We start from the raw sequence: 13,252 nt of genomic DNA on the forward strand, positions 1-13,252 counted from the left end.
CTAGACGATTCGCGCAGCTAAAGCTAATTGGCACCGGCACCAAAAAGTATTATTATGGAACTATATTAACTCTTGTATACCTACATAATATATTCGGTAATAAATTAAATTATTTTTCAATTTTTAGTGTTTGTGTAACGAAGTCGGTTTTTATTTTTTTTGTAAAATTTTTTTATTTAAAGTGGTAAAGACCATCTCCAAAAACGTAGACAGAGTGTTTGTAATGTTCAAGCAAGTTGGCCAGGGTGCCAACCATGGTGGCAACTCTGATAACACGTTTTTCTATTGTCTACGCTTCTGTCAAATTTCCACAATTCCTTTTCCTTTTCCGTGTGGCATGGTGACGATATAAGGTGAGTTTAGCAATTTTGTGAAATAATCCTATTATAGTTGCGTATTAATGTGAAATTATATTTAATATTGTTCGTGTTACCTTGAAAGTAACGTGAATAGAGCTTTTTACTCGAAATACGTTCAATAATAAGCGCTAGCCTCCATAGCACGTGGAGGTTATGTTGCACTTTGCTCATGTTTACTGAAGAATTACGGATTCCAGTGCAATTTCATTAATTAGGCAAATTATTTAAAGTATTCAGTTCACAGTTTACTGCATTTTTTATTAATTGTGATAAAGAAGCGCGAAATTTTAACCGGAGGTTAAGTTACACGTGAAAAGACCCTTACAACTCAATAAGGTAGTAATTTTGTTATAGTTGCCGTTAAAGCAACCAAAATGCCGCAGAACGAATATATAGAACGCCATCAAAAGCTTTATGGCAGGAGGCTCGACTATGAGGAGAGGAAACGAAAACGTGAGGCGCGTGAACCTCATAAGAGGGCTGAGAAAGCCCGCAAGTTGAGAGGCATCAAGGCTAAGATCTATAACAAAGAGCGGCGCAATGAAAAGATTCAAATGAAAAAGAAAATCAAAGCGCATGAAGAGAAAAATGTTCGACAAAACACAGAAAAAGTTGCAGAGGGGGCTGTACCTGTCTATCTACTCGACAGAGATGTCCAATCACGAGCTAAGGTTCTTTCTAACATGATCAAACAGAAACGTAAAGAGAAGGCTGGAAAATGGGACGTTCCGATACCCAAAGTCCGAGCGCAGGCAGACGCTGAGGTCTTCAAAGTTTTGAAGTCTGGTAAATCTAAAAGGAAAGCTTGGAAACGTATGGTTACAAAGGTGACGTTTGTCGGAGAGAACTTTACTCGTAAACCTCCAAAGTTTGAGCGTTTCATCCGACCGATGGCTTTGAGGTTTAAGAAAGCTCACGTAACTCATCCGGAGTTAAAAGCGACCTTCTGCTTGCCTATTATTGGTGTGAAGAAGAACCCTAGTTCCCAGATGTACACAAGCTTAGGAGTGATCACCAAGGGTACGGTCATTGAGGTGAACATCTCCGAGTTGGGTCTGGTGACGCAGGCTGGTAAAGTTGTGTGGGGAAAGTATGCTCAGGTCACAAATAATCCTGAGAATGATGGTGTTATTAATGCTATACTTTTAGTATAATCATGTTCTGTATTTTATATAAGATTCTGCCACAATAAAACTTGAATTGAACTTATTATTTTGTCTTATTTAATGTAAACCTGTTTCTTATTTTAATCTGATAAACTAGAAAAATGTCACACCTTTGAACCGCAGATTTGCCTTACTTTTTTGAACCATAGATTTGGCTTTGAACTATTCACAATAATTTGATGACCTGTATGACAGTGAGCGCTGTGGGTGGTCTTACATTAAGTGGGAGATTCTAGGTTCAAATCCTGGCTGGAGCAATTGGTAAGAACTGTAGTGATCCATGTCTATCTTCCAATAACCAGTTTTATCTTATTCAGAAAACAAGGGTTATGTGTTGCGCCATTAATTCTATTAAATTCTTAAATAATAGTTCACCTAGTCACTACTCCATAAATACACTATAAATGCGAAAGTGTTTGTTTGTTGGTGCAGTAAATCGACGATATTATAGCCATCATGGGGTAACTTACCATTGATTTAAAAAAAATAGGATTGCAAATCCAGTGCTGGTGGCATCCAACTGTATGGTGTTAAGGCCATCATTCATTGTTCATACAACTATCACTATTGTCATAACAGGTAGCCAAGATGCAGATTTTCGTGAAGACCCTGACGGGCAAGACCATCACCCTTGAGGTCGAGCCTTCCGACACCATCGAGAATGTCAAAGCTAAGATCCAGGACAAAGAGGGCATTCCGCCTGACCAGCAGAGGTGAGTTGGACATTGATCACTTGAAAAGAGCAACCGCCGAGTTTCTTGCTGGTTCTTGGTCTACTTGAATAAAATATATTCTATTCTATTCTTCTCTTGGATATAAGTCCCGGAAATTGCTAATGCGCGTGGCTGCCATTTTAGTGATGTCAGCACTAGATTGAAGTTTTGAGCTGATGAAATATTTTTATTTCGGCTGACGTCCGGTGCATGTGCATGATAACGCAGGTGACTTTATACCCCGATTGCCATTTCGACCTGTCGCATACTAGGTATATGTAGTTGATTTTAGGTATAAAGTCCAAACTTTTAAAGTTGAATATGAAAAACTACTTCTGTGGGGGTTTGAGCCTTTTTGCATAGCAAGTAATCTTCTTAATCCATGTTCAGATTAATCTTCGCCGGCAAGCAGCTAGAAGATGGGCGAACTCTCTCAGACTACAACATCCAGAAGGAATCCACTCTTCACCTGGTGTTACGGCTGCGCGGAGGAGCCAAGAAACGCAAGAAGAAGAATTACTCCACACCCAAGAAGATCAAGCACAAGAAGAAGAAGGTCAAGCTAGCAGTACTCAGGTTCTACAAGGTCAGTACACCGGCTAGTACAATACACGGGTCAGTACATCAGCTAGTACAATACCTAGGTCATATCAGCTAGTATACATAGTACATAGGTCGGTATACCAGCTAGTGCTATACACATTCATCATCATCATCCACCTATTTTATATTTGTATTTACCTACTTCTCAACTAATTTAACAGATTGAATTGATTCTGTCTTTGAATTTCCGGTTTGAATAAAAAGTAGCTTGTCACTCTAATCTCGAAAAAATCACGTCGATGCATTGCATCGTTGCGTTAGTGACTCATGGACAAACAAACACTTTCGTAGGATGATTCGTCATTCGTCATCGTCGTGACGTCACGCTGACAATCATGTCCTGACTCGTCCGAAGCAGTAGCCAGTCATCATGATCGCAGGATCGTGTTTAATTGTTCCTTTTATTTGTGTAATGTGAACACGGACTGCATTCCTCGAATACTTAGCGAGTATACTCTTTTCCTTATGTTTACATACAGGAAGGAATTTTGTTCCTTTTTTTAGCATACAAGAATTTTGTTTGGGATTTTTAGGGTTCCATACTTCAAAAGAAAAAACGGAACACTTATGGGATCACTTTGTTGTCTGTCTGTCGGTCCGTCTGTCAATCGTGTCTGACAAAACCTATAGGGTACTTCGCGTTGTCTTATAGCACAAGTAAAGGAATAAATTCGAAAACCGTGAATTTGTGGTTACATTACATCACAAAAAAAATTAAAATATGTTCATGAACAAATAATTAGTATTTTCATTTTTAAGATAACTATAGCAAGTGGGGTATCATATGAAAGGGCTTTACCTGTACACTCTAAAACAGATTTTTTTACTTATGCATAATAGTTTTTAATTTGTCGTGCAAAATGTCGAAAAAAATACGACTGTGGCCTCGGTGCGCGAGCCTGACTCGCACTTAGCCGGTTTTTTTGTCTTAGCGTTAAATATGGGGTTGCGAGTTGCGACTCTGCTATTTTTCTTTTTTCCTTTTAATTCATTTGTTGCTGATCCAGCCTAAGAGTTATACCTTTGATCAGTCTTAACAAATGATTGTATAACGCGTCCAAACTAAGAAAGGCAAATCATTTCTGCCATGTTGTAATGTTGTAGCTAGAAATATGTTTTGATTCTATAATTATGACATTTTATTACAAAATACGACAAGGTGCTTGGGTAACTTAATAATTTTTATGCCATCTTCAACTAGTATTATCTAGATAATAATATGCCATATTTTGTACAGTCATTTTATTATTGTATTGTTCTATGCCGATCTGACTTTCGTAAGCGCTTGTAACGAGTCTAAATCGAAATAAATACAAAAAAAAACACTTTCAATGAATTTTGTAGGACAAGTTTTTAATTCATAAATACTAGGTATATTGTATCAAAATATATTTCTTGCTAAGACGTCACAATATGGCGGACACGATTTCCCTTCCTTATAGGTTTTTGATGAAATAGTTATAATTTGCAGGTGGACGAGAACGGCAAGATCCACAGGCTGCGGCGCGAGTGCACGGGCGAGCAGTGCGGCGCGGGCGTGTTCATGGCGGTCATGGAGGACAGGCATTACTGCGGGAAGTGCCACTCCACCATGGTGTTCAAGGACGACGACAAATAATAACCTAACCTCCCCTTCCCTCCGCTCCGCTCCGACCGCTGTGTATGACGGATTTTTCAATAAATCTTGACACAGTGTCAGAGTATTTTTTTTGTTGTTTATTTTTTTCTTACAACCTGATGAGAGAAAGATATACAATGTTAGTTTTATTAGTATACACAAAACCCTTAACACGTGTCGAATATTTTTACATAGAGAATATATGTACAAGATTTCAAAAAATTTAAAGAAAATTTACGAAGTTATTTATTAGCTTGTTGTGTTGTGTCCTCGAAAAACATGGTCACCCCAAGCAAACGGCTGTGAGCGAGCGAGACGGCTGGCGTCGATCGTGCGCGCTCCCGCTCGCGCGGCTCAAATCAGCTGGTGCATGCGGTCATTCAACTAGGTGTTTAAACAGAACCCGTCGTAGTAAAAATGATTGCAATCGATTCTGTTACAGATTCTGAACAAACTACTTTCAGGTTTTGCGTATACTAAAATTAACGTTGTATAGGTACAGTACTCGGCAGGAAATGCTGCACAACGAACTTTAGAAAGAGATTTCGGCTTCGTAGAGCGTCGTCTCTGTCACTTATACCTAAATATGTGACATTTTGTCGGTCTCAACGACAGAACGATCTACGAAACGTATATATTTTTATAAAGTCGATTTGCAATATTTCTTGCTGGGCACTGGAATGTATAGGTAAGTTTGAAGTCGTTGCTCTTCTAATAAGTTTTATAAGTGATATTGTGAAATGGTGATAATAAAAAGAATATCCAACTGAGTTTGTTGTGGACTTCTTCTGGGTATCAGAAACGAGGAAGCAAATCGCTTTGTACGAGTTCGTGGAATTTCCACAATGTAGTGATGTAGACCTTTGTGATGCGATGGCGAGAGGAACTATGTAGGTCGAATAGTTCCTTCAAAATATCTTTCCGAAATGTAATATGGACATAACCATCCAGAGGCCTTTGCCGTTACTAAGTTTTTTTTTAAATAGAGATAACGAGCAGGCGGGTCACCTGATGTTAAGTGATTACTGCCGCCCAACATTTGCGGCACCAGAGGGACTGCTGATGCGTTTCAGGAATTAGAATAAATTATTAAATTACAAATTACTTGTATTGGATTTGGGTGATGAAAAGTAAACTACTGCGACAAGTGCCCACTCTACTACGGTGTTCAAGGCCAACAACAAGTGATGATCTGACCTCTGGATTTTTGTTTTTCGTATTGAAAATTAGATGAGAGATAGATAGGTTAGTTTCCGTATTTTGAAATCGTAAGTTGTACGAATTTTCAACAGTACCCACCTACTGGGCAGGAAACGCCAAACTTTATTTCTGCCTTGTATAGCGTCGTCTCTGTCACTCGTACCTATGTCAATGTACGCTCTATAAATCGGCCTTAGACCACAGTTTTGCCACACGAGTAGATTAAAGACGGCTTAGACTGAAATTAATACTTAGATTTTGCGCAGGCACTGTTAAAACGAGACGAGACGAGAATATCGCTAGCATAAATCTGTCTAGTCAGTCTGACCTGAAACTTGAGTAAAGTCAAAGTACGTTCTATTGGTCTAGGACTTAGGGGTTACGCACTGCATCCGACCTGAATCTGAATCTTCACGGATTCAGAATATCGGATATATAAAACTGACCGAATTCGGATATTGCTAATCTAATCTCTGACCCAAATCCAAGCTATTCAAGGGACATATTTGGAATTGAATCTGAGTTAGGAGTACTACGAGTACTTCGGCCCGAATTGGACACTGTCGGATGTTGGAGAAAACGGATAACAGAAGGCGTATCTAGTGCGTAAACTGCCATACAAATAGTTCTACAGCTATTTAGAAACATTATTTTCACGGACTCTGATCGGATGCAGTGCGTCACCGCAGTTAAAGGTTTCCTCCGATGTGTTCAGTGAAAAGGAAAAAATAATAAAACGGCAAGTATACATTAAAATATTTATTCAATACTGAGAAATAGAATTGTCTAAACTTATAATAATATCGGTTGAATTGTCTACGGGATTTGTGCACTACCCTCACCCTCCGACATCACATCACTTTGGCAAGATCTCACGCGATCTACATTGCACTGACTAACCTAATAGGAATTTATACAATTTCAAACAACTCGAGTCCCAATAGAATGTAATGGCTCGACTCCACTACATGTTTCGTGATTTCGCGAATTGTGTGGTCGGCGGCAATCGTATCGTTCCGCTAACCCGATTTACCCGAATGATTGGTTATACCATTAATTCCCATTGACAATCGCCTACAATGGGGATTTCTGAATTTTTCTTCCACAAATCCCCATTGACACTCTCGGGAGGGTGAATGGGTGGGGTGGGTTGCCGCGAATATAGGTTTTTAAAATTTCCGCGGGAATCTTTTTCCGGGATATATGTAATACATCACTGGGAGAACTGTTCGCTGTCACACAATGTCGTGTCTTCCGGACGGCTGATTGGTCAAACATACAGAAACAAATTGGCCAAACACAAAAAAAAATTGTATGTCAGAGTTTCCTGACTGGATATGTTGGCTCTATTGTAAACACCTTGTCTTCCCATATTCATACAAATAAACTATTTCATTTCGCCGTATACCGAATAGTGTGGCCAGTTTGCCGAATGCCGAACTATCGTAAATTTTGCACAAACTCTTTTGCCAAATCCTGTTAGTGGAGCCATACCATAATGGGGGATGAGGCGGGGGTCGCCCCGCACGGGGGGATTTATTATCTACGAGATCACTACAGAATGAATATTATAACAGCCAGGGACCGAATGATCGGTATTTTCAGGGATCTCCAGAGAAAAAAAGGAACCCTTATAGGATCACTAATTGTGACAACGAAGTGAGCCTATTAGAGCGATTACGCACTGCACTTCCGTCATCAGAGTTATATCCGTCATCCGTGAGAATACTAACGATTACCTACGAAACATGTCATAAGCTCCCATACAAAACAAAAACTTAAAAAGGAACGTATTTTCTCTGACTCGGGTCGGATGAGCGTGTAACCGCCGTAAGGGTTTCTTTTTTAATTCTCTAGAGATACGGAACCCTAAAAATAAACAATCAAACAAGTTACGTAATACTGGAGCCAACATCGAAGCGGATAATGTGAACATTAAGAAATTCAGATTTTTCTAACTCACATGGAATGAATTATAAACATAACTAGCTGATGCCCGAGACTTAGTCCGCGTGGAATTAGGTTTTTTAAAAATCCCGTGTGAACTCCTTGGTTTTCCGGGATAAAAAGTAGCCTATGTCACTCTCCAGGTCTTTATCTATACCCATGCATAAAATCACGTCAATCCGTTGCACCGTTGCGACGTGATTGAAGGACAAACCAACAAACAAACACACTTTCGCATTAATTATAATAAGGGTACTGATATTGCTGAAAATATTTACAAAAGATTTCAACCATAATTTTACATTAACAGTAATTATTTCATACTTAAAAACCAAACTTTGTACACAAACTAATAAATATCTAACACTTATTTTATACAAACGCAAGTTCTTTCAAAAACTTAACAGAATATTTAAAGTAAACAGCACCAATATTTATATAAAAAATAACTGAAAATTCTCCCTAATTCAATCCTTAATACATAGATTTTTTTTCTCCTAACATTTATTTAACTCTTGATATTTTTTTAAAATTACAATTTGATTTAACACTCTTACAGCCGCACTCAGAGTCGCTAATCGTTACTTAGGATTGAGTTAAAACCGGACAGATTTATGTGAGAGATATAGCTCTGTCTCGTTTAACTCAATCTTAAGTAACGATTACGCGACTCTGAGTGCGGCTGTTAATAATATAATTAGTGATTTAAATTCATCAAGTTGATTTATAGTTTGCCTATAGCTATAGGAAAACATATTTTTGTCAAGTTATTAAGCTTTGTAAGCTTCAGCGCAAGTCTGATTTCTTTTTTATTTAATAAATATATTTTATTACTTATGAATAGTTACGGAATATTAAAAATTGCAAAGTTGAAATAATGTAGGTAATAGGTAGGTAGGAAATATTGCACATCGAACTTTAGAAAGAGATTTCGGCTTTGTAGAGCGTCGTCTCTGCCACTCATATCTATATGACTTAACGTCGGTTTCAACGACAAAGACAACGCTCTACGAAATCGTTATCTCTTTCTACAGTTCGATGTGCAATATTTCCTGCCGATGCTACTGTGCCTATTATCCACAGACAGAATAATATAAATAAGATTTAATTCAATTTCCGTACCACTGTTTCTAGGTCCTGCCTATAACACTGATTTATTTTATTCTAATAATTGGTTAAATTACCTATAATTATTAATTAGAGATAAAGTCCCGCAAATTGCTATTGCGCTGGAACCAAGTCTCATTAACATCGAAATGATGTCAGTCGAAATAAAAATATACCATCAGCTCGAAACTTCAGTCTAATGCTGACGTCACTAAAATGGCGGCCACGTGCATTAGCAATTTGCGGTACTTATAACTAAATGCGTCCCATTTACGTATTTTCAAAATGGACACGAACAACGCTTCTCCTCATACAAACTTTATTTAATGTAAATTATTGCATACTATTCTATACAACTACATTGAACCAAACAAGTGACAGAGAAGTATCTATCTTCCTTATCACCACCCATCACCGGCCCACTACTGAACACGAGTCCTCTCTGTCAAAAAAAAAATACTCTTGGTACTGACGTTATAGATTGTTTTTTCTGAATTTCTGGTTTATTTAAAAACTAATTAATAATTATAATTTTTAGTGTTCCTTCAAGGAAATTTTTAAATAATTTTCAATACATATCAAAAATCGCGAAGCCGGCAGGATTCGAGCCTGTGTCTCCTGGAATCAGAACGTGGGGCGCGATCCCAGGAGACGCAGGTTCGAATCCTGCCGGTTTCGCAATTTTTTATATGTATTTAAAACGGTAAAATTAGTGCATAACCGTGCGCAAACACGGTTCACCATTCCCTCACTCCTATAGTCCCATGGACGGCAATCCAACACGACCGTAGAGAGATCAGACGCAGGACCGACGGCTTTACGTACTCTGCGAGGCACGGGGGTCAAAACTCAAACACAGCCAACTTCTTAACTCCGGGCTAGTACTGAAAACTTCTTGACAGAAAAATCCGATACTATTTTTGGCCCAAACCGGGAATCAAACCCAGGACCTCGTCATCCACAGTCGAACATGTATTGTCTAGACTAGCGAGGCAGATCCTATCGTCTAATGGAACTTTTCGCAGCTACACTTTGATGAATAATATAATGCGTACATTTTGAGATAGACTCCGCCATGTTTGCTCTATCTGTAAACTGTCATGTCAAAAGTACGATTAAAGCCTAATTTACCATTAAATTGTTAAGTAGTTAACTAAATTTTACCTTAATTTTAAGAGACACTGGGGCCGATTCTCTTGTCTAAACAATCTCTAAACTAAACTAAATTAACGGGTCTAAATCTAGTGCTAACCTTTTCCGCGAGCAACATTATGAAAGGGATAGCAATAGATTTAGACGTGCCATTTTTGTTTAGTTTAGAGTTATAATGCATGTAAACAGTGAATTTAGTAATAAGTTGCAAGTTTAAATTTAGTGTGCAAGTAACCAAGTAGAATAGAATTTTGTCTATTTTTCGGTTAAGTAGCCCGCGCGCTCCTCACCCCGCGCAACCCCCGCCGCTGACTACAGCACGTTTGGACAGTTAACAGTTTAGTTAAACTTTTAGTTACGACTTCGCACGGGTCAAAGTTACGGGAAAATCTCGAAGCGGTCGGAAGACTTCATAGTTAATTTCTTCTATGACTTCGTATAAATATTTATATAAAGAATTACAGAGTTTATCATGTCACGCACTTCGCTGTTCTCGGAATAAACTTGAGAGCTATACTAAATTATTTGTCTGGATGCGTGAAAACGCTTACTTAAATTAAAATTAAGTCGTTTAAAATAAAGTTAAAATTAAGTTAAGTACTTGACAACTTATTTTTTTTGTCATAGAACCGCCCACAAAATTACACACTTAAATTACATAATAAGTTACTTAATATGTGTAAATTAGGCATTAGAACAATTAATAAACCCGACTTTTGATTTGAGAATTGACACTTAGAGCAAATATGGCGCGTTTTATCACAAACTAGCTTATGCTCGCGACTTCGTCCGCGTGGACTAGTCAAATTTCAAATCCCTATTTCACCCCCTTAGGGGTAGAATTTTCAAAAATTCTTTCTTAGCGGATGCCTACGTCATAAAAGCTATCTGCATGCCAAATTTCAGCCCGATCCGTCCAGTAGTTTGAGCTGTGCGTTGATAGATCAGTCAGTCAGTCAGTCAGTCAGTCACCTTTTCCTTTTATATATTTAGATTAACGCACTATAAATTATTATAAGATGAGTCTACACTCTACAGGCGTCAAAAAGTGTAGGTACGTGAAAATATCCTTACGCCTATACTTGGGAGTATATATTTGTCATAACGCCTAATTAATTAATTAGGCGTTGTGTACTTTAACGTTATTAGAATAAGGTAAATTTTACAATGCAATGGTTATGCACTTACGTCTTATTTTTGGTCCTGGTGCAAACAAAATAAACTCGAAGCAGACTTTTCTGTTACATTTTGTATGTGATTACAGCGACTTCTATAGACTGATAACGGGCCGCCATTTTTTGAACCATACTTATAGGTGTCGTTTTACCCAAAGGCGCGTAAACACCGCGCCAGTATCTATGTACTGTGTCGCTACGCGCATGCGTTTAATTTATTATTCCCAAAAATTAAAAATGCATCTTGGATAACTGGTTCTATTGAACGTTCACTATAACTTAACACCTGCCGTTATGTTGGCACCATTGCAAAACACACAATAATAGACCATAAGTTCTAAGGAATAAAGCAAAAAAAGCAATGCAGCCAACATGACGGCAGGCGTCAAGTAATAGTGAACTGTCAATATCATCACTATTTAATTTTACTAAAGCTGGCCATACACAATCAAGTTTACCGTCAAGTTTGCAGCAGACTTAAAGCTGCGTACAGTAAACTTGACGGCGCATGGCTACCAGTGTGCATGCAAGTCAATGATGGCCATACACCCTCAAGCTGACTGGACAGTTTCAAGTCCGCTGCAAACTTGATGGTAAGCGCGACCAAAGCTGAGCTGAATTGAATTATGCTGTGCTCAGCTAAGCTAACTTTCTGGCCGTTTTTCTACAAACATTAAGCTGCGCGTTGTGCTGTGCAATTGCGACAGTGCAGCAAAAGTGCAAGCGAGATAAACAGAAGACTGAGCGAGATGGGCAATGCGTGATGAGCGAGCCAGCACGAATCGCGTGATCCTTGTTTTAAACACACCATACCCCATACAAAGTGCAGCGTAGCAGTCTTTGTTTGTATCTTCATTATAATCTAAGAGAAGCGATAGAGCATAGCACAGCACAGCACAGCGCAGCACAGCTCAGTGTCGATTGGTCACCCTAAACTCTAAGTTTACGTAATTAATTATCACCAATACATTTACAATACCAATACATTGTATTACAAATTCGGTAATCGACCATCAGAAAGTGTACAATAGTACCCAATTCGAATAAACGATTTGACTTTTGACTAAACTTGATCGTGTATGGCCAGCATATTGATATATTTGGTGACTAAGTACGTAACTACGTATCTGTCACGACGTGGCATACTCTATCTACGCCGATACAGTACACGTATCACAGAAAGGATTCAATACATGATATTGAAATGATATAGCCTCGGCATCTTCTAGAAGATGCTGGTGCGAGCAGTTCACAGGTCGGCGCGGGGCTCCGCTTCTTGTTCTGCCTTTTCCAGCGCAGGCTTGATTGTTTCTAGAAGTTTCGTCAGCGCTTGCTCTGTCTGGAAGTGACACACAATTAATATTAAAATAAAATGATAGGCTTGCGCTTGACGACAATCATGCTTAGAAAAGGCCGGCTCCGGACTCCGGGAGTCGGCTCGCTACGCCTTGTTACCTGCACGAGATGCGCCACGGTGCGGTCCAGCGCGTCGCGCCACGCCATGAGCTGCCCCCTCTGTCGGTGCGAGTGCCTCTCCAGCGCGCGCGCCCACTCCGCCGCTTGGGCTTCACTCAATGTGCTCATTCTGAAAGAAAAGGCCGGCTCCGGACTCCGGGAGTCGGCTCGCTACGCCTTGTTACCTGCACGAGATGCGCCACGGTGCGGTCCAGCGCGTCGCGCCACGCCATGAGCTGCCCCCTCTGTCGGTGCGAGTGCCTCTCCAGCGCGCGCGCCCACTCCGCCGCTTGGGCTTCACTCAATGTGCTCATTCTGAAAGAAAAGGCCGGCTCCGGACTCCGGGAGTCGGCTCGCTACGCCTTGTTACCTGCACGAGATGCGCCACGGTGCGGTCCAGCGCGTCGCGCCACGCCATGAGCTGCCCCCTCTGTCGGTGCGAGTGCCTCTCCAGCGCGCGCGCCCACTCCGCCGCTTGGGCTTCACTCAATGTGCTCATTCTGAAAGAAAAGGCCGGCTCCGGACTCCGGGAGTCGGCTCGCTACGCCTTGTTACCTGCACGAGATGCGCCACGGTGCGGTCCAGCGCGTCGCGCCACGCCATGAGCTGCCCCCTCTGTCGGTGCGAGTGCCTCTCCAGCGCGCGCGCCCACTCCGCCGCTTGGGCTTCACTCAATGTGCTCATTCTGAAAGAAAAGGCCGGCTCCGGACTCCGGGAGTCGGCTCGCTACGCCTTGTTACCTGCACGAGATGCGCCA

General features: G+C 40.3%; 3 protein-coding genes across 3 annotated transcripts in view; 2 read left to right on the forward strand and 1 right to left on the reverse strand.

Moving 5' to 3' along the window:
- Positions 1 to 216: 216 nt before the first annotated feature.
- Positions 217 to 1,568, forward strand: Ip259 (NSA2 ribosome biogenesis factor-like IP259). Its single transcript, XM_034973396.2, has 2 exons — positions 217 to 353; positions 714 to 1,568. The coding sequence occupies exon 2, from the start codon at positions 734 to 736 to the stop codon at positions 1,511 to 1,513; it is 780 nt and encodes a 259-aa protein (XP_034829287.1). The 5' UTR covers positions 217 to 353; positions 714 to 733; the 3' UTR covers positions 1,514 to 1,568.
- RpS27A (ribosomal protein S27A) lies at positions 219 to 4,544 on the forward strand. Its single transcript, XM_034973401.2, has 4 exons — positions 219 to 353; positions 2,105 to 2,238; positions 2,629 to 2,824; positions 4,313 to 4,544. The coding sequence occupies exons 2-4, from the start codon at positions 2,114 to 2,116 to the stop codon at positions 4,457 to 4,459; spliced, it is 468 nt and encodes a 155-aa protein (XP_034829292.1). The 5' UTR covers positions 219 to 353; positions 2,105 to 2,113; the 3' UTR covers positions 4,460 to 4,544.
- Positions 4,545 to 6,405: 1,861 nt separating this feature from the next.
- LOC117986244 (protein Aster-B-like) overlaps positions 6,406 to 13,252 on the reverse strand; it is a 48,788-nt gene continuing 41,941 nt past the window's right edge. Inside the window, exon 17 of the mRNA XM_069501959.1 lies at positions 6,406 to 12,379. Coding sequence (XP_069358060.1) covers positions 12,290 to 12,379 — 90 coding nt within the window. The 3' untranslated portion in view covers positions 6,406 to 12,289. The remainder of the gene's footprint in view (positions 12,380 to 13,252) is intronic.

This window comes from Maniola hyperantus, chromosome 11 (assembly GCF_902806685.2).
Source record: "Maniola hyperantus chromosome 11, iAphHyp1.2, whole genome shotgun sequence".
NCBI lineage: Eukaryota > Metazoa > Arthropoda > Insecta > Lepidoptera > Nymphalidae > Maniola > Maniola hyperantus.

Bases quoted from the DNA above. Each gene is read 5' to 3' on its own strand.
- Ip259 (XM_034973396.2), top strand. From the start codon at position 734: ATGCCGCAGAACGAATATATAGAACGCCATCAAAAGCTTTATGGCAGG.
- RpS27A (XM_034973401.2), top strand. From the start codon at position 2,114: ATGCAGATTTTCGTGAAGACCCTGACGGGCAAGACCATCACCCTTGAG. The intron at 2,239-2,628 runs GTGAGTTGGACA...ATCCATGTTCAG, and splicing joins ATTCCGCCTGACCAGCAGAG to ATTAATCTTCGCCGGCAAGC. The intron at 2,825-4,312 runs GTCAGTACACCG...TATAATTTGCAG, and splicing joins CAGTACTCAGGTTCTACAAG to GTGGACGAGAACGGCAAGAT.